The sequence below is a fragment of the Entelurus aequoreus genome, linkage group LG05 (assembly GCF_033978785.1).
Source record: "Entelurus aequoreus isolate RoL-2023_Sb linkage group LG05, RoL_Eaeq_v1.1, whole genome shotgun sequence".
NCBI lineage: Eukaryota > Metazoa > Chordata > Actinopteri > Syngnathiformes > Syngnathidae > Entelurus > Entelurus aequoreus.
The window spans coordinates 60782545-60809218 of record NC_084735.1 but is presented as its reverse complement, the minus strand read 5'-3'; the positions used below and the strand labels follow the sequence as shown (position 1 = coordinate 60809218).

General features: G+C 35.2%; 1 protein-coding gene and 1 long non-coding RNA gene across 6 annotated transcripts in view; one reads left to right on the top strand and one right to left on the bottom strand.

Moving 5' to 3' along the window:
* Window positions 1–13731: 13731 nt before the first annotated feature.
* Window positions 13732–26674, top strand: part of LOC133650834 (uncharacterized) — an 80535-nt gene continuing 67592 nt past the window's right edge. For both annotated transcript variants that reach the window (XR_009826320.1, XR_009826319.1), the window contains exons 1-2: window positions 13732–13823; window positions 22486–22667. This is a non-coding gene — a long non-coding RNA (uncharacterized LOC133650834). The remainder of the gene's footprint in view (window positions 13824–22485; window positions 22668–26674) is intronic.
* Window positions 16800–26674, bottom strand: part of LOC133650831 (peripheral-type benzodiazepine receptor-associated protein 1) — a 207047-nt gene continuing 197172 nt past the window's right edge. For all 4 annotated transcript variants that reach the window (XM_062048513.1, XM_062048514.1, XM_062048512.1 and 1 more), the window contains 2 exons: window positions 22457–22576; window positions 16800–21027 (listed from right to left, as the gene is read on the bottom strand). In XM_062048513.1, the coding sequence (XP_061904497.1) occupies window positions 20743–21027; window positions 22457–22576 (405 nt within the window). In that variant the 3' untranslated portion in view covers window positions 16800–20742. The remainder of the gene's footprint in view (window positions 21028–22456; window positions 22577–26674) is intronic.

Sequence of the window (26674 nt, the reverse complement as noted above, 5' to 3'; positions counted from 1 at the left end):
GTAGCATTGTTTCCCTCCACATACGTGTTGGTTTCCCACATGTAACCTTATATGTGGGAAACTGCATTAGCTCCCAAGTAGAAGAAGGTGTCCTCATGTGACTTCACACACATGCACACGCACACACACACACACACACACACACACACACACACACACACACACACACACACACACACACACACACACACACACACACACACACACACACACACACACACACACACACACACACACACACACACACACACACATATATATAAAAAAAACTCCAGTCTTCGTCTCACAGCTGTGGACTGACCTGGCTGAGCCCAGGAAAAAAAATCCCCCTATGACAACAACTTTTCCCCCAGTTGGGGTCTTTTGAGTTTTACACAAATGGAAAATAATAAGTTTAACTTCTCAATCAGAGGTGCCTAAAGTAGGGCACAAGTTGTTCACAACAAAAGTAATTCATATTCACACTGACCTCTTTCATGCTCACACAGTAATTGATGGCATGTTTGCAAGGCTACCGAGTTTGCCATCTTTTGAACATGACAATATGCACTACCTTAAATATTACCTCCAGTAATTATTACTTGGGGCAGCACGGTGGAACAGGGGTTATTGCGTATAACTCACAATAAGAAGGTCCTGGGTTCGATCCCCGGGCTCGTGTCATTCTGTGTGGAGTTTGCATGTTCTCCCCGTGACTGGGTGAGTTTCCTCCGGGTACTCCAGATTCCTCCCACCTCCAAAGACATGCACCTGGGGATAGGTTAATTGGCAACACTAAATGGGCCCTAAGAAAATTATGTGCCTCCAAAAAAGAGGGGTCAGCGGGGACTGCGGAAAATGACGTCACACTCATAGGGCATGGCCTAAACCGGAAACAGGAAGTATATGTCATATCCGTCCGCCTTTTTAATTTTGTAGTTTTTACTAATAAACCCGCCATCTTGGTTGTAGTCGATACGTCATCATGATATATGATTCCTACAGGCAGAAAGGGGTATTACAACTTGAAGTTTTTAAAGCTGTCCGCCATTTTAGTTGTAGTACTAACAGCAGCTATACTGTTTTTAAGCCTTTAATCCACCCTATCAAATGTATTATTTAATTTGAATAGAGTGATTTATCATTTTTTAATTCAATTCATTATTTTTAGTTCAGGTAAATTGTGCATCATTCACATCACATCATCTGCTCAGTGGCCTTGTGGTTAGAGTGTCCGCCCTGAGATTGGTAGGTCGTGAGTTCAAACCCCGGACTATAAAAATGGGACCCTCTACCTCCCTGCTTGGCACTCAGCAGCAAGGGTTGGATTTGGTGGTTAAATCACCGAATGATTCCCGGGCCCGGCCACCGCTGCTGCTCACTGCTCCCCTGTGGGGATGGGTCAAATGCAGAGGATAATTTCACCGCACAGAGTGTGTGTGTGAAAATCATTGGCACTTTAACTTTAACTTTTACTTTATTTCAACCCATTTACAAAAGTTTATTTCCATGCCAAGCTAAACCCATATATTATCTTATTGTAGCTGTCTTGTACTACCAATGCTGCTTTTGTAGCGGTTTTTAGTTATAATAAGTTAATATAACTTAAATAAAAGGTTATTTACTATTTTTTCTTATTTTAAAAGTATTGTCTACTTTTTGTCCTAAATAAAAGTTTCTAAAGTATCTTCCTTATGGTAATTAGTGTATTTACGCCACTATTTCACAACATTTTAACCCAATTACAAAAGGTTATTTTCATGCCATGCCAATCCCATATATTATCTTATTTTAGTTGTCTTGTAGGCTGCTTTTGTAACGGATTTGAGTTGTAATATATATGTATAACTTAATATAACTTAAATAAAAGTTAATTTAAATAGTTTTTCTTAAATTAGTCATGTCTAATTTTTGTCTTAAATAAAAGTGAACTGTTTAACCTATTTTAAAAGTATAATTTTGGCTGTATTAGGCTGTTTTGATCTTAAATAAACGTTGATTGTTTTCCCTCATATTAAAACTATTATATTGTATTCTTTGTATCTTAAATAAAAGTGTATTTACTATGTATTAAATAAAAGTTTATAAACGTTTTTCTTTCTTATAGACTATTATTATGTATAAAAGTTGTTTTGTCTTAGAAGTCAATGAGCTATTTTTGTATTTGAAAATAACATTTCTGTTTTCCATCCATCCCATCCATTTTCTACCGCTTGTCTCTTTCAGGGTCACAGGGGTGGTGTTTTCTTGTGTCTTAAATACAAATTCATGTGCGTCTGCTCAGCGCAAACATTTTATTTTATTATTACGGCCATTTAAGTTGAGTCTCTGTTGCAAACCTTTGCTTGACTTTGTGAATGTCTATTCATGTGGACGCTTTTCCTGCCACACTTCTCTGCGTTTAAGTCTCTGTCGCTGGGGAACCCCGTTCTGTAGTCAGTAGTTTCGGTCTGCATAGTCTCTCGCATGCCTTGGGACAACCCCAACTTTGCCTATTTTTGGTCCCTTGATTAAATATATTTTTTTAAATTGCAAGCTACCTCCCTCGCGCCAAATATCATCATGATGCCATTTTATTTTATTTGCATTTCAAAAGCTGATGTATTACACAATTACGATGACAATTTAATGTTGGTGTACGTTAATTGTCTTAACAACAATTATATTGCAGACTATTTACATTCTAAGACTATACTTTACTAAAATACAAGTTACACATGAACATGCCGCTGCTTGTCCTTATGCCATCAGGCCTAATGGTCCGCGCGCCACATTAAACAGATAGTTAGAACAACTAAACATCATACTAAACACAAGAACACATCACTTAGAGACCAACACAGGGCTTTGTGATCAAATCAATATGGATCACTCAGCTGGTAAGTCCTAAAAATACACTCACCAATAATAAAGACTATATATATTTTCTCATACCATACAGTTTTTAAAGCTTATTTTTTATTTATCTTAATACAGGGATGCTATAAAGGAATCAACGGGGGGAAAAAAAGAAGCATGGCAAAGGTGCACAATCGACTTGAACACCGCATGGTCACATAGGAATGGATGGACATTAGAGATGTCCGATAATGGCTTTTTTGCCGATATCCGATATTCCGATATTGTCCAACTCTTAATTACAGATTCCGATATCAACCGATACCGATATATACAGTCGTGGAATTAACACATTATTATGCCTAATTTTGTTGTGATGCCACGCTGGATGCATTAAACAATGTAACTTTACCATGAATTGATTAACGTGGACCCCGACTTAAACAAGTATAAAAACTTATGCGGGTGTTACCATTTAGTGGTCAATTGTACGGAATATGTACTGTACTGTACAATCTACTAATACAAGTTTCAATCAATCAATCAAAAACAAGGTTTTCCAAAATAAGAGAACAACTTCAACTCCAGTTATGGAAAAAAGTGCCAACATGGCACTGCCATATTTATTATTGAAGTCACAAAGTGCATTATTTTTTTTAACATGTCTCAAAACAGCAGCTTGGAATTTGGGACATGCTCTCCCTGAGATAATCCTGATACCCACTACAACTATGGGAAATACTATACTTTGACTTTCACAAAGTGCATTATTTTTTTTAAACATGCCTCAAAACAACAGCTACAAAAACAATGAAGGCACACAGCTTCAGTCCAGAGTATACTATACTTGGGGCAACGTGGCGTAGTGGGTAGAGCAGCCGTGCCAGAAACCTGAGGGTTGCAGGTTCGCTCCCCGCCTCTTACCATCCAAAATCGCTGCCGTTGTGTCCTTGGGCAGGACACTTCACCCTTGCCCCCGGTGCTGCTCACACCGGTGAATGAATGGCCGTAGGCGCAAATTGGCAGCCACGCTTCCGTCAGTCTACCCCAGGGCATCTGTAGCTACGAAAGTAGCTTACCACCACCAATTGTGAATGAATGGGTTCTCACTTCTCTGTGAGCGCTTTGAGTGTCTAGAAAAGCGCTATATAAATCGAATCCATTATTATTATTATTACTAGAGCATACTTGCCAACCTTGAGACCTCCGAATTCGGGAGGTGGGGGGGCGGGGTTTGGTGGTATCGGGGGGTGTGTATTGTAGCGTCCCGGAAGAGTTAGTGCTGCAAGGGGTTCTGGGTATTTGTTCTGTTGTGTTGTGGTGCGGATGTTCTCCCGAAATGTGTTTGTCATTCTTGTTTGGTGTGGGTTCACAGTGTGGCGCATATTTGTAACAATGTTTAAGTTGTTTATACGGCCACCCTCAGTGTGACCAGTATGGCTGTTGATCAAGTATGCATTGCATTCACATATGTGTGTCTAAATGCCGCATATATTATGTGACTGGGCCGGCACGCTGTTTGAATGGAGGAAAAGCGGACGTGAAGACAGGTTGTAGAGGACGCTAAAGGCAGTGCATTGAGGCACGCCCCCAATAATGTTGTCCGGGTGGAAATCGGGAGAATGGTTGCCCCGTGAGATTTACAGGAGGGGCACTGAAATTCGGGAGTCTCCCGGGAAATCGGGAGGTTGAAACCGATACCGATAATTTCCAATATTACATTTTAAAGCATTTATTGGCCGATAATATCGGCAGGTCGATATTATCAGACATCTCTAATGGACATTTTGTCAAGGACGATACATTACACGTCCAACGCACCCAGAGATAAGGACACTGAAATCATGGAAACATTTATTTTAAAAAAGACAACACTTTGGCACCACCAATTGTTCCATGGGATTTAATGGTCCTGAATGTTGTTCATATGTCTAAAATAACACTGTCGGGCATTTTTTTTAAATGTGTTAACTCATTAAAAACAATAATTGAATTGAAAGCAAAACAGTCCGTATTAAAGCAGGGTCTCATGGTCATCCAATCATGATGTTTTTTATATTATTTTATTTTTATAGTAGTTTCAATATAATTTTTTTCATTCATTAGATCATTGTTTAAATATATGATAGGATAACCGTCAGGGCCGGCCCGTGGCATAGGCCGTATAGGCAAATGCTAAGGGCGCCGTCCATCAGGGGGCGCCACGCCAGTGCCACAAATGTTAGAGGAAAAAAAAAAAAAAAAAAAAAAAAGTTGGTACTATTATTTCTAAATACATAAAATAATCCCACGTTAATTAAAATGCAAAGTAAAGCCTATTTAATAGAAATATTATTTGTTACAACATTACGCCCCCCCTCCCCCGGCACGGTGCGCCCCCTCCCTTCCCGTATCATGACTCTTTTTGGACGTCACCACATAAAAAAATCAACACAAGATGTCAAAACGGCCAAAACTGTCAGGTGCCCACGGAAGAAAAAAGAGAAAAGAAGAGGAGAAACGAAAAAAAGACAGAGGTAGCAGGTAGGTAACGTTAGCCTACATGAAATTATTTGTCTGTTACAGAATGTGATAGTAACCTGGCTTTTTAGCATTAAGCTAATGTTACATGATTCGGCAATTGCTAATCAATAAATAGCTAGTTCTGTTTTAACGTCGGGTTAATATTGTGGAGGGGGCTAAATTGTTATGGAAAATAATAATGTAACGTTAGGTAATTACAGTACTCCCTGGTGTACAGTAATTTGTAAGTCATTCTAGTTAATGCAATATTAAAAAGCACAAATAGAGAACTCTGTAGGATCCCCTTTTTTTGTAATATAGTTGTTAAAGTCATACAGGTTTGATATCTTGTTTTGTGCAGTGCCTTATTTATATTGTATTTTTAATTTATTTTATGCAACTTGTTGACACGTTTTATTTTGTGTTTATGCATGTAAAAAATATTGTATTTCATATATTCATTTTTTATTTTTTGTATTCATTTATTTATCCATATATTTTTTTTATCTTGTTAACTATTCTGATTGTTAATTTGCTTTCTTTAAGTAAAAAAAAAGGTCAAAGACAAAGCTATTCGGTTTCTTGTGAGTATATACACTTCACTGCCGATGTGGGGGGGCGCCACCTAAAATCTTGCCTAGGGCGCCAGATTGGTTAGGGCCGGGCCTGATAACCGTAGCCCCAACCCTTAGTAAACATTTTTAATTTGCTCGCCATAACATGTTTTCCTTCACAAATTGGAAATATATTTAATTATGCTAACCTTAAATATATTTTATGATGTACTAAATACAGCTCCTAATCCTAAATTATTATTTTTTATAGTAGCTTTATTATTGTATTTGTTTAATTCATTAGATCATTGTTTGAATTATGCTAACCCCAACCTGTATCTTAAATGTTAACCATATAATTTTTTCCCCCCTTTCATAAGTTGAAAATATTGTTTCTAACCAACTTGTTTTTGAGTACGTCTTCTCTGTAAACGCCCTCAATTGCCAGCATTTTTTCTTCATAAGTTGGAAATATTTTTTCTAACCTATTAGTTTTGAATTTCCTCATCGTTATTAAACCTAACCATTTTGTTGTGTATTTATTCCAGTCCTTGCATTTTTTTTTTTCCGAACTGACAAAACATTTCTCAAAAGTGCCATTTTATTTTTCTAAAATCCATTTACTCTACATGGAAAGTGTGAACATTTTGTTTTCATCTTTGTTTCAAAGATGTTGCCAATTCTTGCACATTTTTTTTCCTAAATATTGTCTTTTTTTCAAAAATAGATTTTTTTAACTGTCACTAACCCTAACACCTAATTGCTAACTTTTTTTTTTAGTGTTTATCAATGTTGTGCATGATTCCTAACCCTAACCCCTATTCCTTATGTTTAAATATTTGATGCTAAACATATTACTTGTTCCTTCATAAGTTGGAAAAGCTAACCCTTAAATTATAATTTAATTTTATTATATATATATATAATATTTTTATTTATTTAATTAATTATATTACTACGTTTAAATAAATTATAAATTACCCCAACCCATTGTAAACCTGTTTTTAAATGCTAACCATAACATTTTTTTCCCTTCATAAGTTGGAAATGTCTTGTTTTGTAACGTTGTTTTGAGTACGCCTTCTTTGTAAACTTCCTTAATTGCTAACAATTTTTCCTTCATAAGTAGGAAATATGTTTTAACCTATTAGTTTTTAATTTTCTAATCGTTGTACACTTTCTTAAACCTAACATTTTGCATGTTGTTTTTCTTTCAACAATATTTTATTTTTGTACTAAAAAAAATAAAATCATTATCACTTAACCTAACTTTTTTCTAACTTACTCATCTATATGCACATTCTTAAATGCTTACCTTGTTTTCTTGGTCACACACCTTTATGCACATCCTTAAATGCTAAACCTAACCCATTTTAATTTCATAAAGTAATAATTTGAATCGTTGTTCATAACCCTAACCATTCTTTCATTCCTAAAGCAGTTATTTGTATTTTTAAGATGCTTTAATACAATTTGACGGTCTCTCACATTTGAACACTGTATGCCATTAAAATAATGTTTTAAATTAAAAAATATCAGTACGAGTGATACTAAGCATGATTTTACAAATTGCACCGCTCAATTCTTTAAAATTGTACTCATTTATACTTTTGCATATATATATATATATGCAAATTATGACATCACAATGATATACCTTTTATTATTTGCATTGTATTATTTAAACGTTTAGACATATATAACACTGGTAGCAAACAAAACTAAGACTGGTGTGACATGGTTATGTGTTGCTTCTTTCACTTCTTTTCAGACGTGGCAAATAGTGTAACTGTAAACACTTGATGTGTAGTGCACTTAAATTCACTCGCAAAATAAAACCTCAGAATTACAAGAGACACTCTTTGTATCGTTTTTTCATAAAGGGTCTACCATTACACAAAACAGATTGAAGAATAAAATAATTTATTGAAAATAACAAAAATAAGTGCACAGCAAAGTGGCAACAATCATTTGTAAAAAATTAACAGTCACTCTAATGTATTCGGTAATTGTATGCATGCGATCAAGTATTCTCTCTCTCTGTAAGTCCAGAGAGTGCAAAACATCAAAACATGTGCAAAATGTAATGTTGCATGTTTCAATAACACATCACATCTTTAATTACAACTCTGCAGGATACTAGTACTTGCTTGTATTCCTGTTAGTACTCAAGGCTTTACTGCTAAGACTTTGGGGTAATGTACTTCCTCTACAAGTACCAAAGCACAAACACCTACACATGTATATATATATACATACATATATATATATATATATATATATATATATATATATATATATATATATATATATATATATATATATATATATATATATATATATATATATATATATATATATATATATATACACAAAAGTATAAATGAGTAAAATTTAAAAGAATTGAGCCATGCAATTTATAAAATCGTGCTCAGTATCACTGGTACTGATATTTTTTAATTTTAAACATTATTTTAATGGCATACAGTGTTCAAATGTGTGAGACCGTCAAATTTTATCATAAGACGGATTGCCCAGCATCAAAAGCAGCTTAAAAATACAAATCACTATTTTATGAATGAAAGAAGGGTTAGATTTATGAAAAAAGATTCAAATGACTAAGTTATGAAATAAAAATCGGTTAGGGTTAGCATTTAAGGATGTGCATAAAGGTGTGTGACTAAGAAAAAAAAAAAAGGTTAGCATTTAAGAATGTGCAAAAAGATGAGTGAGTTAGAAAAAAGTTAGGTTAAGTGTTAATGATTTTATTTGTTTTAGTACAAAAATAAAATATTGTTGAAAGAAAAACAACATGCAAAATTTTAGGTCCAAAAATATTTTCAAAAATGTTAGCAATTAAGGAAGTTTACAGAGAAGGCGTACTCAAAAACAAGTTGGTTACAAAAAAGACATTTCCAACTTATGAAGGGGAAAAAATTATATGGTTAGCATTTAAAAACAAGTTTACAATGGGTTGGGGTTAGCATAATTTATATAAACATAGTAATATAATGAGTTAAAGAAATGAAATATAAAAACTATTAAAAAATGTAATAAAACAAGGGTTGTGGTTAATGGATGTATTTATTTGAGTACATCATAAAAAATATTTAAGGTTAGAGTTATGGTTAGCATTTCCAACTTATGAAGGAAAAAGTGATATGGTCAGCATCATTTATTTAAACATAAGCAAATCATTGATCAACATTAAAAGGTTAGGTGTTAGGGTTTGTGATTTTATTTATTTTGGTAAAAAATATATATTTATAAAGACAATATGCAAGTTTAGGAAAAAATGTTTGCAAGAATGGACAACATCTTTGCCAAGTGAAAACAAAATGTTCACACTTTCCATGTAAAGGGAATGGATTTTAGAAAAATAAAATGGCACTTTTGAGAAATGAAACTTTCATTTAAGACAATAGGATACAAAATTATACTTTTAAAATAAGGAGAATAGTTCATAAACTTTTAATTAGGAAGATATAATGCTATTAAAATAAGCTCATAAACTAAGCTAAAAGCTAAAACAGCTGAAATAAACCCTGAAATCTAGCCTGAATACACTTCTAATGCAACTTGAATTCATGATATGTATATTAAACATGTAAAGAATAAATAGAAATAGAGGAAAAATACCAATATTCCTACAGTGTAATGACAGACAATTAAAAATAATGTTTTAATTATTAAAAAAAACAACTTTGTGGCTTCGATATTACTGCTATTTTGATATAATCAAACATAACATCACGTTAAGTCATCATATGCCCAGGAAAATAAAGCAAAATAGTAAAGGGACAAAATACTTTTTCTTGGTACCAATCAATTTAGCTCCAGTAAATGACACAATAGATGTACTTTTTTATGTCGGATGTTGGGGATTATTTAAAGATAAGAACATCTAATACTATCTTGAGTTACGGTTTATACTCAAAATAATGTGCATTAGACTAAAATTAGGGTATAATGAAAAAAAGTAGACATTTTTATTTGTTTAAACAATGGGTGTGAGGCCTTGTGCTTATTTGTGTGACTGTGTGTGTGCACGTATGTGGGGGGAGAGAGAGAAGTGGGGACTGTTCTAGTGGTGTGGGTTTTCCTGATGGGCCCCAGACAGTTGAGGAGAAGCGATGAGAGCTGAGACTTTGATTCAACTTTGAACAAAATACACCAACCAAATTTAAAAGTATGTACTTATATTTTTGCATATTCTGTGACTGGATGTCATTAAAGTTAATTACTAATAGTAGATATATACAAATAATGTTTAAATTAATTCATTAGTTTTATAGCTAATAGTATAGGGTTAAAAATAATGTATTAGTCTTACAGCAAGTAGCAGACAGATACAGATAGTGTGTAGATTGTTTCATTAGTCTTTTAGCTAATAGTGTACCTTTAAAAATAGCGTGTCGACTTTTGAATTAAATGGACTAAAAATAGACATGATGTTAAAATTGTTACATTGGTCTTACAGATACAAGTTTACAATTTTTTGTTTAAGACAAGTATATGTAATTATAATTTTCAAACGCAGGGGTTAGTTCATGTGCCTCACAATAAGAAGGTCCTGGGTAGTCCTGAGTTCAATCCCGGGCTCGGGATCTTTCTGTGTGGAGTTGTTCTCCCCGTGACTGCATGGGTTTCCTCCGGGTACTCCGGCTTCCCCCCACCTCCAAAGACATGCACCTGGAGATAGGTTGATTGGCAACACTAAATTGGCTCTAGTGTGTGAATGTGAGTGTGAATGTTGTCTGTCTATCTGTGTTGGCCCTGCGATGAGGTGGCGACTTGTCCAGGGTGAACCCCGCTTTCCGCCCGAATGCAGCTGAGATAGGCTCCAGCACCCCCCGCGACCCCAAAAGGGACAAGCGGTAGAAAATTGTTTCATTAACTTTTATTAAAGACACAAGTAAACAGAAATTGTATTTTCAAATAGAAAAATAGCTCATGAACTTTTAAGACAAAACAGCCTTTATACATCATAATACTTTTTAAGAAAGAAAAAAGTTTAGAAACTTTTATTGAAGACATAGTAAATACACTTTTATTTAAGATAAATAGTGTGTTGGCCCTGCGATGAGGTGGCGACTTGTCCAGGGTGTATCCCGCCTTCCGCCCGATTGTAGCTGAGATAGGCTCCAGCGCCCCCCCGCGACCCCGAAGGGAATAAGCGGTAGAAATGGATGGATGGAGTATACAAAATAATATTTTTAATATGAGAAAAACAATCAACTTTTATTTAAGATAAAAACAGCCTAAATACATATTTATTCTTTTAAAATAGGTTAAACCGTTCACTTTTATTTAAGACAAAAAGTAGACAATACTAATTTAAGAAAAAAATAGTAAACACACTTGTATTTAAGTTATAAGTTATACATATCTATTACAACTCAAGTCCGTTACAAAAGCAGCCTTGGTAGTACAAGACAACTAAAATAAGACAATATATGGGTTTGGCATGGCATAAAAATAAACTTTTGCAATTGGATTAAAATGCTGTGAAATAGTGGCCTAAATAAACTAATTATCATAAGGACAATACTTTAGAAACTTTTATTTAAGACAAAAATTAGACAATAATTTTAAAATAAGAAAAAAATAGTAAATAACCTTTTTTTTAAGTTATATTAACTTATGCATGTCTATTATAACTCAAATCCGCTACAAAAGCAGCATTGGTAGTACGAGACAACTAAAATAAGATAATACATGAGTAAAGCTTGGCATAGAAATACACTTTTGGAAATGGGTTGAAATGTTGTGAAATAGTGGCGTAAATGCACTATTTACCTTAACTAAAAATAAGAGTGAATTAAAAATGATAAATTACTGTAATCAAATTAAATAAAACATTTGATAGGGTGGATTAAAGCCTTAAAACAGTATAACACTACAACTAAAATGGCGGCCAGCTTAAAAAAATAAAACTACTTCCTGCCTGTAGGAATCATAAATCATAATGACGTATCGACTACAACCAGGATGGCTGGTTTATTAGTAAAAACTACCAAATTAAAATGGCGGGCGAATATGATGTATACTTCCTGTTTCCGGTTTAGGCCATGCCCTATGAGTGTGACCTCCCCGCTGAACCCCCTCTTTTGGAGGTATGTGAAAGCCACGGCCAATTCCACTTGTCCAGGGTGTACGCCGCCTTCCGCCCAAATGCATAGGATAGGCTACAGCCCCCTGTGGGTGTTAGATGGGCTCTGTAGTTCTTCTAAACTTGAGTACAAAGAGAACCCATGCAATCATGGGGAGAACATGCAAACTCTAAACACTCCAGCCACTGGGGATAGGCATTAGCCTATCCCCAGTTGCCAATCATGGCAACACTAAATTGGCCCTAGTGTGTGAATGTAAGTGTGAAGTGTTAGTCTCTCTATCTGTTGGCCCTGTGATTAGCTGGCGACTTGTCTGGAGTGTACAGTGCTCAGCTCAGACGGGCTCCAGGCCGGTCCCGAAATGGACAAGTGATAGAAAAGGGATGGATGGATATGTTACACTAGTTAGCTTTGTCACCTATGACAGAAAGTTTTACGCGGTTTTGTTCAGACAGCTTAGCATATACTGACCTACATTCAGTTTGAGCATCTTTAATGTACAAACTGTTACACACGCATGCGACCAATCCTATTCAGTGAATATTTTGATACATCTATATTTAAATGTTTTTATTTGAGAGCTATATTTATTGGAGAATCACTGGCAAGCAGTTTGTAATTTCCACAGTTTTTTTTGAAAAATAAATTAAGATGTGCACACAAAAGCTGAACTAATTGTATCGACCTGATGTTAATGTAGGTCAATAGATTAGTGTTGTGTTATAAGTGACACAGCAATTTAGTTGTGTAGCTAATAATAATTAATTAATTATTTCTATTTTGACAATATTTCGAGGGCCAGTAAAAAAAAAAGGTTGTGGGCCAAACGTGAATTCACAGAAACAATATTGCTGTGCTTTGACTGACGTTGAGAGAATTGTTCATGATTGTAGTTGTAGTATGTTACAGCTGTAGAGATGCACTTCTAATCATTTAGATTCTTCATTAAGCAGCACTACAGTACAAATATTAGCGTCATCAGCTCGCAGTATAATGCAGAGGGATTTGCCGTGACTCCAAATTATGTATAAAAAATATAGTGTTGATTGAGTTTTCAACCAGCTCTTGAATGAAATTGCATTAGTTAAGGCTTTATTGTGTGTGCCGGGAGCCATTTTCATTTTGTATTGTCATTATGAATAGATAATGAATTATTAAAGATATATATTATTCGATTTTATTACCCATAACACAAAGCTAAGATGTGAATGTTTTGTTCACGTAGCTTTGCATATGTTGACAACATTGGGTTGGTTTTAAAATCAATGTACAAAAGGTTTCAAAGGGCTTTCAATTGGGACACCCATTAATAATGTTGTGCATGCTGTTGTAATTCTGTCACGTGTAAAATGCTTAGCCTCCAAAACGTTGTAATATGACCGAGCGCTTATTTAACTGGCGGCTAGGGGAAAGCAAACGCATCAAAAAGCACAGCCATGGACCAATTTCAAACTCTTTTACCCTGAAAATCCCATCAAAATAGATAGCAACAGGAGGTATATTTTTGGAAAGTTGTGGTTTTACTGGTTTTGTACGAAAATATCAGCAAACACTTTTAATTGGGTTGAAGAGTAAAAATTATTGGAAAAATGTGCGATAAAGACCAAAAAAATTGTCAGTGCAATTTGTGAGCAAATGTTTGGGGGGGAGAGATGATGGAAGCGGTCTGTGCTGTAAGAGCGTGCAGAAGACGGAAGAGCAGAACGACTGTTAGACCTCTTCCTGTGGTTACATCACGTGTTTGGAGAGGGTTCAAAAGGAGACAACTTCTTCTTCTCCGTTCACTTTTCCAGCCGGCCAGCGACACCTGCGAAGCTGTCGGACGAAAAACACCAAGGTAAAGTATAATAGACAACCTTGTCGATGGATGCTAAAAATATTGTGACAATTATATTCTAAAGCTATTTAAATGACTGGAATGTAGTGCCGGAATAGGAAGTTCGTCTCCAAATGCTTTTTAGATTTAAACTGTCAATAAAAGTGACTTTGTTGCTGTGGAACTGTTATTTCTGGTATGTTTAGCATAGTTTGAATACCAAACAATGAACTCGTTTTGTGATAGAACTTGTGAGGATGGAGAAAAGCTTACTCATGGTGGACAAAATGGCTTCCTCGAGATAACGTTTCCTCTGGCAGGCTTTTCTGAGGCAGAGACTTCTGTGGCGCTTTTTTTTCTGACTTGGGGGGTGGGAAATGATATATTCAGATTAGACAAACAAGCAGGGTAAATATGTTTTAAGAATGGTTGATTTGTGAATGGACATAGAAATGTGAAGAGACATGAGACGACAGAAGGCGATTGGACATACAGTGCAGTCATCCATAAAGTAGAAAGCACTACTAAACTCCATGCCACAGTGTAGTGTTTCCTACTTTATGGATGAGTGTACTGGTGGCTTCAGGAACATGGCAGCCTCTCCCAGGAAGTCGATAAGATGAAGCGGCTTTTGTCTCGCTTGGCCACACAGAGCCCAGCGTGTTTCCAACCAGTTTACATGGACGCTGTGTGGCACCGAGCGACGCCTGCAAACCTGTCTTCCACTTTGTATAATTTCTTCTGCACAGCATGAAATAAATATCATCAGTTTTTAACACATTTGGTGGGCTTTTATTTTATGTGAAAATAGACATACTTTATTTGAAGTAAACAGCAACCACCACAGGACACTGTCAGGTTCCCCCCCATCAACAATGCATGGACAAATACATTACATATAAACACACTCTTTTTTTTAATCATATGAAAAGATCCAACCTTCCATTGGTTTCAAAAAATTAATACAGGGAGAGAATGAGTGTAATATATCCATTCAGTATATACAATAACTCCTACTTTACTTGACATTGTAGACCCAATAAAAATATAAATATGTAATAAATAAGGCCGAAGACAGGTTTACCATTAGTATTCATGCAATAAATAAACATCCTGTAAACAACATAAGACGACAATACGTCTTATTGTACTGTAAGGCTAAATACTACTTTATCTGTATATGAATGCTATGCATAGCCATACTAACTAAACAGCAGGTAGAGAATAGAGAAGAATTGTGAATTCAAGGCTGTAAATTCCATAACAGGACAAAGATTTTTCGTAAAAAAATAAAACATAAATAGATAATTTCAGCGTCAGCCTGTACAATACTGTACAACTAAAGTGTCCACACTTGCAACTCCCTTTTTAATCTTGGCATTGTCATGTTCCTTTGAGCAACACTAACGAGCAATGACAAGCTAAAAGCTAAGGCAGACTAGATTCCTCTGCCTTGCAGCTCTCCTTCACAGTAAAAGTACCAATGGAGTTTGGCATTTTGTACATATGATCACCTTTTAAAGCGAGGCTCTACAGGATGCAATGCTACAAGTAAAAACCTGAGTAGTTACAACAGTAATAGTGATACATTCGCACATGCAATTCAATTGCACTGCTGGATGCTACACACAACATCCATAAAAGATACAATTGGGTTGTATTGTGTTGCTATGGTATTGCTTCGGTGGATGCAAATATGTATGACAAAATATACTGCAGGGGACAACTAAATGTTTAAATAGCGAAGCCAAAAGAAACAGCAGATACAACAGCAGCTGTTTTCAAAATTGTTAACCGTACAGCTGCAAAACAAAACAAAAGTACACTCCATTCTATTTTCCTAGCAAGTGACCTTCCGAAATGCTAAAGCATTCAAGAAAACAAGTTCTCACAAGAAATCAGTATAGTCTTATTTGTCTTATTTCTCATTTGAACTGAAATATACACAAACTAGCTGTGCTGCATTATAGCAAGGAAAGTTTGAGGTATGTTGGAAGTTTCCACAAACGTGTGTTGCGTTAATTTAAGAATGGGAGTCAGAATGAATGCATCAGTTTCAGTTTGCAAGCACTTTGTGTTGGTGGAAATCCCCTCATGCTGCACTCTTTTTTGAAACAAAATAGGTTTGACATCGTGTGCTAAAAACACTGTTACTATTGAAATGAAGAATGCTCCTAAGTAAATGAAATACATGTTTTTACCTATCTAATGTTACTTTTTGCAAAATGCTCATGAGAACAGCACCATGCATCCTATGGCATACTGCATTCAAAATATATCGTATGCATCATTAGGTCATGGGTAAATCTTAAAACATCAACAGTTCCTGTGTTAATATCACTGTCTCTGGCAGCTTATGATGACTGCACTCAGCGTGACTAATATAACTTAATGCAAAGTTGTCCAAACTAATTCCACAAAGAGCCACGTACTTAAAAATCAAAGGATGCAGGAACCATTTAAATAATTTATATTTTATAGATATAATAAAAAAAATAAAAAAAATATATATATATACGTTATACAGTGCTCAATAGGTAGAGCAGAATATATGTTAGGTCAGGAAAAAACACAAGAGGCTATATCATCCCTACAAGCCTGTTTCGCAAGTTTCCCTGCTCGTCAGGGGATTTTATAAATAATAATAATAATAAAATCCCTATATATATATATATATATATATATATATATATATATATATATATATATATATATATATATATATATATATATATATATATATATATATATATATATACATATATATATACATACATATATACATACACATATATATATATATATATACATACACACATATATATATATATATATATATATATATATATATATATATATATATATATATATATATACATATATATATATATATATATATACATATATATATATATATATATATATATATATATATATATATATATATATATATATATATATATATATATATATATATATATATATATATGTAAGGAAAACAGCCAGCTTCTCAGCTTTGTGTTATGAGTGAAAAAATTAATAATTAGTTAATGAATTAGTAATTTTGGTATAATCTAAACTTTTTGTCTTTACACACCTTTTTGCTCTTTTTTTTCATTTTCATGTTTCCTGAGAATGTGCCATGGGACAATTAAAAGCAAGCTATGTCCACAAATTGCCCTCAGGCCACAGTCTGCACACCAGTGACTTCACATATAAACTGTCATAAAGTCTTTAAAAACATGGACAAGCAGATTCAATTAAAATGGATCCAATCAGCAGGGCTGTCTTTTACTAAGGACTTTCACAGTTGTAGCTGATTTGATAGATTTTGCCCACAGTCGATAATCATAATCATAATTTAAGAGGGAAATACACAGATTGTGACGATAGTAGTGTTTACTGACTGGTTACAAGCAGTGTTGGTCATCTTACCTTAGAAATTACTTATCCCAAAAAGTAATTGAGTTAGTAACTCAGTTACCTCATTGAAAGAGTAACTAGTTACTCAGCAAAGTAACTGTGACGTTACTTTTCATTTTGCTATTTTATGTGCTATTAAGCTTGATAACATCTTTAACGTCAAATATGTTTGTATTAACTGACTGAATAATACAAATCCTGTGTACAGTATTTTAGAACATTTGGTATTCATCTGAACTCAATAGATTGCAGTGTGCCATATGAAATGCAAATAAATAAAAATGTATATATATTTAAAAAAGTACTCGGTAAAGTAAGAACGTTAGATATTGAAAGTACAAAACCCAATAAGGTACCAAAAATGTAAACTTAAGTAGTAAAAAGACACAAAGGAACATTTGGCCTTTTTAAAATGTTGCCTATCAATAACAATCCTTATGAAAGGCAAGAACAAATATGTTTTTCTTTTTTCATGCATTCTAATTATTAAATGAATGCGATCAAAAGTCTGCTTACAGTGGAGCCTATGGGTGTTGCTCTATTCTGCCTATAAAAGCCCTTTAAAAAAACATCGAAATACTTCCATCAAGGTTTTATGTACATGCTGTAAGTATATATGTAACAAAGTTACATATATACTTAGTATATACATATAGTAACTTAAGTGGTGTCAAAAACTAAATCTATTTTCAAATCGATCGCAATTATTACCTGTGATGATTCCTAATCGATTACCAAAATATATATATTTTCTTTTTTTTTTTAATTTGTCCTGTCCAGACACTCAGGAAAATCATATTGTTGATGTAGATGCCCATAACTGATATACAGATTTGCTTTAGAAGAAAGAAGTGTGGTATACCTCTCTGGTTGCCTTATTTGTATTTGACTTTATTAAATGTTTGGATAGAATTTTATTAAACAAAACCAGTTTTATTTTAAGTAATATAGAAATGTATCAGAGCTGTTATCCATTTTATGGAGGAAAATAGTTAATAATATAACTAGCACCCAATGTTATTAGAACAGTATTGATTTTGAATCGAGAATTGTTTTGAATCGAGAATCGATTCTGAATCAAATTGTTCCTCCTAAGAATTGAATCGAATGGTGCCCAAAGCTTCACAGCGCTAAGTAACATTGTTTCCTTTATTGAATTTGGTTGTTTGCTCAGTATGTGTTCAACTCCAACCTAGAGAAGTGGATTGCACTTCGGCCTCGGCCTTCAGACCTGTACAACGGCTGGTATAGCTCTTAAGGTCACTGAGGTACGCAACCCCTTGACCACATTGAGCTGGGTATTCATCGGGGGGAAAACAAATAATAAAAGTAAAATAAATAAAATAAAGTATCCATCATCCCCATTTTTCCATCATCCCCATTTTCTCAACCATCACAACGTTTATCTTAACTAGATGGCCTAATTTTTAAATTTAATTGAACCTTAGAAAGGACTTCACACACAATAGTCAATATTTACAAAACTGAAAAGTACAACAGTCTTATGAATAAAACAAAAACATTCTTCTCAAATTAGTTTTCATTTTGTCAGCTGCATCATGCCTCAAAGTTTCTGTATTCTCAACTAAATTACATAGGGGAATACAATTTTTTTAATGCCTAATATGATTGGATTTCGTTTATGTCAACATTTTTGTCGACACTGGTTTACTGAGGGCTGGGTGTGTCGGTGTGGGCGCGGACTCACGGACCCTGACACTGACAGCCGAGGGACAGCGATGAGGGAAGATGATACTTGTGTATTGTGTCCCTTTTTCAGCTGAATTCTCTGCAACTGCCGATAATTTTGTCATCCCTACCCTTGCGCTCTGCATGCAGACGATGTGTAACTAAAAACTAACACTTTGTGCGTCATTCAACCAAACTGTAGTAACTTGCCACTTCACATTCTCAGTAACGCCAACGGACCAGTAATTATTCAAATTATGTGTTACTGAAAAAATACCACCGTAAGTAACGTTACATTGTAACACCGTTCTTACCAACACTGGTCACTAGGTGTATAACGTCACATGATTTTAATTTAGCTGTTATAAGGAGATTATTTCAGATACTTAGAAAATAAATACATTACCGTCTTTCCTTAACGTGAACAAAACAGAAATCTCATTTACAACTTTTACCACCTCAAAAAGAAACTAAACCACTCTGATAAACAAATAAATGCGGTAGAGATTTAATTGTTCGGTGAGGCCCTCAGTTCTGTGCTGCACCGGAAATACATCAAACCTGACTAAATAAAGGATGTGAAAGTCTTAAAGTTTCTTATATGAACCTGTGGAAAGATCATAACTTTTGGGTAAAAAAGTGCTACACCTCTAGGACGAGACTGTGCGTGTGTCCAATTTCCACCCGGTCGACTGCGAGATACCACTGGCATGAGGCGTGCGATGGCATGGAAAGCTTCTTGTCTGATAGTGGCGTGTCCCGACAATCCCGTTCTGCCATGTAGAAACATCTTCCCAACACTATGAGGAAAATATTCTTGTGTGCAGAAAAAAAATATATAATAAGAGATGTGGGAGGTCAAAATATGGCCAGCTATTATAGGGGCGTGAGATCACACCAGCAAGCAGCGATCGCTTTCTAGTGATAGCCAAAATTGTAAGCAGATAAGAATGATCCCTTACTTGGGGCGGTATAGCTTGATTGGTAAAGCGGCTGTGCCAGCAACTTCAGGGTTGCAGGTTAGATCCCCGCTTCCGCCATCCTAGTCACTGCCATTGTGTCCTTGGGCAAGACACTTTACCCACCTGCTCCCAGTGCCACCCAAACTGGTTTAAAAATGTAACTTAGATAGTGGGTTTCACAATGTAAAGCCCTTTGAGTTACTTGAGAAAAGCGCTATATAAATATAATTGACTTCACTTCACTTACTCTATAAAACTATTTGTCTTTAAAAATGAACGCATTAAATTGTCCTCTCAATATACCCACATGGGTGCCTCAGCACGTACTTAACTCCGTCTCCCTTAATATCTGATGGTTTAATGTCAAATGAATCGACAGCCAGGATGATAATCAGATCAGACTTCTCCAACTTGAATCCTGGAATCTTCGACTATGTTGTACTGTAGAGGTATTCAAGTTCCAAGAGTATTTGCTGGAGTACAGCTTTGTATTGAAGAGATTACAAGGCAGGCCATTCTATTATAATGAACATTAAAGTCTAGGTTCTGCACTTTACTGTAAGTGTAGCCATATGTGTGGTGTTCCATGCAGTTGCTGCTGGTCCAGTCCTGGCATGTGGATTTCTCCAAAGATGAGAGAACCAGAAAGATAACTACAGATTATTAAAGCCTGATTGTACTGTGAGTCATTAATATGTGCTTGCACAATTCTACAGTGAATCTACCATTTCCAGTTAATGTATAAGTATTAATATATATTGTACTTCTTAAATCTGATAGCCACTAATTTCACAGACTGAGATTAACAGTGAAGATGACGAAAGTGCTTAAAATGCAATCAAGAGTCAAATTAGACATCCTGCCTTTCATTCTTTCTTGCTGAATCCAAATCTTTTGAACAGTTTCTTGCCTTTGGAGAAAATTCCTCTTTTCTTCTTCTTGTCCTGTGTAGAGGAGTCAGTCTGCAGCTGGGGGGTTGGAGGAGAGGCCTGCACTGGAACCAGGTCTGATGTGGTTCTGCCAGGAAGTTGAAGATGGGGAAGTGGGTCTACATGCGCTAGTCGATTGGGGAGGGCAGGTTCTGGTTGTAGATTAAAAGTGTCTTGGATTGAATAGAGATCCGGTTCCTGCGGTTCTGTGGATGAAGTTCCCTTCAGGAGGAAAAAATATATAATTTCAATAAAAGATTTGGTGACTTTTGTTTTTTATTTGTATTTTCTAATACTAACTAATATTTGCTACTAAAACATACAATGAGCGTAGGAACACATAATCAGTAAGGTATTCAAACAACTTCTGAGAGCTAAAAATGTGGATTGAGGATTTAAAGTAAGGAGCAAAGTGAGACTCCAGTGGAAGGAGGATGACACAGTGAATGGGGGATACTTGTGAGAACCACTGAGCTGCTCCAACACTTACAATCAAGTCTCAAAGTGCACAGATCGTTTCTGTCTCTGCAAAAGGCCATGCAAAATAAAGCAGGAGGAAGAAAGAACAACACAATTACAGAAACAGTGCAAACAGAATAGTGAAAGAAGATAATGTGGTTGGAAAAAAGGATTCCCACAAAACATATGAGTACAGTGGAGCCTGCTTATGTTGATGTCCCTCACAGTGGCTGACTGACATCCACACCTGTGTTAATATTTAAAAAAGGCATGTGGGTCCAGATCAGGTAATGTCATGTGGTTTGTGCAGCCCTTTGCAGCACTTGTAATTCGGGCCACGTAAAGAAACTTTGATTGAATGACTGATCATTTTTTAGCTCACAGTTATCAATTACAACTAGCTTATTGCTTCACATACTTGTAACATTGGCCAAAGACTTAAAGAAAATGGTCGGTAATAAAATATTTTTGTTTGTTGACATCATTTTGCACCATTTGTGCATATTTTAATGTTATTATTTTGTATTATTTTATTACTTTTTCAGTTATTTATTTATTTTATTTTATTTAACAGAGGTGTGGCAGTATTTTCGTTCTACACCTTGACTACAATGACAATGAAGCAAATCTTTATTCTGGAAAAATTAAATGAATAAATAAATAAATAGATGCACTTTGTTAGTTGCTGTGGTAAAACCTGCCATCATTTTTTTTGGTTATATCACACTGAACAGAAAGTCACTGTGTGCATGCTTTACTGTCACTGTCACCAGGGACTTGGGACTCTTGTTGGCCTGAAGGACTTTGAAGTAGAAGTAGAAAATCTGTCAGTTCAGTTTTTTCCGTATCTGGAATGTTTTGCTGAAAATGTGTAAGTTTATCTTTTGTAAACATGGTGTCTCTAGGATGTGTACTTACAATGTTTCTTAAAGTGTCCTTATTTAAAAAATAAAAATAAACATGTTGACACAAACAGAACAGTTTTTAATAGAAATGACCCCTTTGGGTCTAAAATCTTATGTCCACACAAGCGGTTGACTATATACGTATGCTGACTTCAGCACTTTTTAGTAGTGCGAAGAACACAGTGACTTGATAATTATACTTATACAGGTTTTTGACAAAAGATAATTCCACTGTGACATGCAAAGGCAGGCAAGAAAACTGTAAGACTACAAGTACCAGCAACTACCTGTGATTCTTTCTTGTGTTCTTGTACAGGCTGAGCTGAAAAATCTTCGGCTGGGGCATTCTCTGGAAAAGCCTGCAGGAAATTGGAGGGCACCAACCCTCGTTGTCCATGCAAGTCACCCTGAGAGAGCATGGAACATCAGATATCAGAACAATGGGTAACAAACTGTCAAGTGGTATGCTGTCCTAGCATGTCTACACTAATGGCGTTGGTATGTAGACTGGAGTTAACATTGTGTTATACATTTGTGTCTATTTATGAAAAAAAGCTAAGGTCAAACTGCAGGGTATCATCATACCTCTGAGATTTTTTTATTAAATTCAATCTTTGTATATCTTTTATATACATATATATACAGTCGTGGTCAAAAGTTGACATACACTTGTAAAGAACATAATGTCATGGCTGTCTTGAGTTTCCAATAATTTCTACAAGTCTTATTTTTTTGTGATAGAGTGATTGGAGTACATATTGAATGGTCACAAAAAACATTCATGAAGTTTGGTTCTTTTATGAATTTATCATGGTTCTACTGAAAATGTGACCAAATAATTTCCAATCATTTCTACAACTATTCTTTTTTTGTGCTAAAGTGATTGGAGCACATACTCATACTAAAGCACCAGTTCCATTGGCAGCAAAACAGGCCCAGAGCATAATGCTACCACCACCATGCTTGACGGTAGGTGTGGTGTTCCTGTGATTAAAGGCCTCACCTTTTCTCCTCCAAACATATTGCTGGGTATTGTGGCCAAACAGCTTGATTTTTGTTTCATCTGACCACAGAACTTTCCTCCAGAAGGTCTTATCTTTGTCCATGTGATGTCAGATGAAACAAACATTGAGCTGTTTGGCCACAATACACAGCAGTATGTTTGGAGGAGAAAAGATGAGGCATGGTGGTGGTAGTATTATGCTCTGGGCCTCCTTTGCTGCCAATGGAACTGGTGCTTTACAGAGAGTAAATGGGACAATGAAAAAGTAGGATTACCTCCAATTTCTTCAGGACAACCTAAAATCATCAGCCCGGAGGTTGGGTCTTGGGCGCAGTTGGGTGTTCCAACAGGACAGTGACCCCAAACCCATGTCAAAAGTGGTAAAAAAATGGCTAAATCAGGCTAGAATTAAGGTTTTAGAAAGGCCTTCCCAAAGTCCTGACTTAAATCCCATTGAGAACATGTGGACAATGCTGAAGAAACAAGTCCATGTCAGAAAACCAACAAATTTAGCTGAACTGCACCTATTTTGTCAAGAGGAGTGGTCAAAAATTCAACCAGAAGCTTGCCAGAAGCTTGAGGATGGCTACCAAAAGCGCCTTATTGCAGTGAAACTTGCCAAGGGACATGTAACCAAATATTAACATTGCTGTATGTATAATTTTGACCCAGCAGATTTGGTCACATTTTCAGTAGACCCATAATAAATTCATTAAAGAACCAAACTTCATGAATGTTTTTTGTGACCAACAAGTATGTGCTCCAATCACTCTATCACAAAAAAATAAGACTTGTAAAAGTTATTGGAAACTCAAGACAGCCATGACATTATGTTCTTTACAAGTGTATGTAAGCTTTTGACCACAACTGTATATAATCCCACTCTAGATCTGTGATTAATTAATCACGGGTTATTGTTTGCAGCATAAATACAATTAGCTGAAGAAAATTTCTCAGTTTTGTAGTCAGAATGTCTTACAGGAATGTTTTTTAAATATTTTACTGAACTGCAAGTCATTGGTTTTCTCAAAACTTGGTGATAGTAAGTATAGTAATAAATAAGTGCGCAGTTTAAAAATATTTAGTAACATAGTGCACCATTTACTCTTCTTCATTTTAACCAGTTGTTTATTAAACAAACACACTTGTTTACCTCTTCAGATGACAATGCTAATTGTTAAAAATTCTCCATGTTATCTACGTTTCAGATACTTTATTTTGAAGCATTTCTTGACAGTGTCACTTCCGCTTCTTTCCTGTAGGTATCACTTCCGCTTCCCTTTTGACGTGTGTTAATGTGTGGTAACTTGTTTCTCTGCTACGTTTAATCGGTGCTCTAGTCTTTGACGATGTGAGTATGTTGATTATTATATAAGACTCATTTAGTTTATTAATAGACATCACTGTGTTTGTGTAACATTTAGTGGTGTTTTATTAATATTATTGGTGCTGTGTTGTCAGAATGCTACGAGCTAACATCTCCCTGTTAAGGATGGCATTGCTGCTGCTAATGTGGCTAGCTCACATGCCATTGTGGAAATGCAATATATTATGCCTCTAGTACTTTACTTTGAGCATATCTATAGGCATAATATATATATTGTTGTTTAGTTAAATGACATAAATGTTGATGGGTGTTTGCTTGTGGTTTACAGATACTAAATGAACCTAACCTAAAGCAATATGCACCATTAAAGTTGGAAGAGTCCAAATGATGACCGTGTGTTCTCTGACCGGAACCCCAACGTGGTCAATATCTGAAAAAACCAGTCGCAAAGTTTAATACTCAACACCAATCTCTTTTTTGGTACAAAGCTATCGTATCTCGTTATTAGGGCTGGGAATCTTTGGGTGTCCCACGATTCGATTCAAAATCGATTCTAGGGGTCACGATTCGATTCAAAATCGATTTTTTTTCAATTCAAAACGATTCTCGATTCAAAAACGATTTTTTTTTTTTTTTGTGAAAACAATACACAACAATACCATAATAATGCAATACAATTTAACTTTGGAGTTCTGAACTTGTAATTTATTGCAGTGTTTATTAAGTGGTAATATGTCACATTTGTCCCAATTAACTTTATACCCTGATAAACAGCCATATTTAGTGATGACATTATTGATATAAAGAAGACAGGAGTTAACATGTGACAGGTAAAAAAATTATGTCGTCACAATACATCGATAGCTTATTATACTGAGAGCCAATATTTATACCATGAATATTATTTTCACTTCTTATTTTTGCAGCTAAGGGTTCAATAACCAAATTAAATAATAATCCAGATGCAGGACATCCCTGTTTTACTCCTCTTTTTAACAAAAAAGGTTCTGAAATATGATTATTGGTTTTGACTGATGCCATGGGCCTTGTATAACATCTTAATCCATTGTATAAAATGATCTCCAAATCCAAATTTACGTAATGTGCAAAACATAAATGACCAGTTTATGCGGTGGAATGCCTTCTCCGCATCAACACTACATACTGCTGTGGAATAAGGGAGACTTCTAGCATAGTAAATAACATTAAACAATTTCCTTGTATTGTCTGAAGATTGTCGACCTTCCATGAAGCCAGTTTGGTCAGTATGAATTAATTTTCCTATTACATTTGATAATCGTGTGGGTAAGATTTTTGCCAAGATTCAAAAGGATTGTCTATTCATTCAATACATAGGATTTCAGCAGGATCTACCCCAGTCTGCTGACATGCAAGCAGAGTAGTAGATTTTTTTAAAAAGGTTTTATAATTGTAAAGGACAATGTTTTATCAACTGTTTGCAATGATGTACATTTGTTTTAACTATTAAATGAACCAAAAATATGACTTATTTTATCTTTGTGAAAATATTGGACACAGTGTGTTAAAATAAAAAAAGAACAATAGTGTCAGAGTGGCTTACACTTGCATCGCATCTCATAAGCGATGCAAGTGTAAGCCACTCTGACACTATTGTTCTTTTTTTATCTTAATGTCTAATGATAATGTCAATGAAGGATTGCATTGTTATGGTATTGCTGTGTATTGTTTTGTTGGATTGATTAATAAAAATAAAAATAAAAAATAAAAAAATAAAAAAATAAAAAATAAAAATAAAAATCGATTTTTTAAAAATGAGAATCAATTCTGAATCGCACAACGTCAGAATCGCGATTCGAATTCGAATCGATTTTTTCCCCCACCCCTACTCGTTATGATCACTTATGATCATCATGATCACTTATGATCACTTATCTGTCCGGTGTTCTCCGGAAGCAAAATAAACTCACATTCAGCAACTGGATGCTCTTGTTTTATAGTACAGTTGGTTTATCCCTGCTGTAATTCCATCTCCAAGGTAGTTCGATGGATCAGCTGTGGTGATATGAATGACATTTTCTTGTAAGGCTGAAACGACGCGTCGACGTAGTCGACGTCATCGGTTACGTAAAGACGTCGACGCCGTTTTTGTGCGTCGACGCGTCGCATAATTACGTCATGGCACAGCACAAAGCA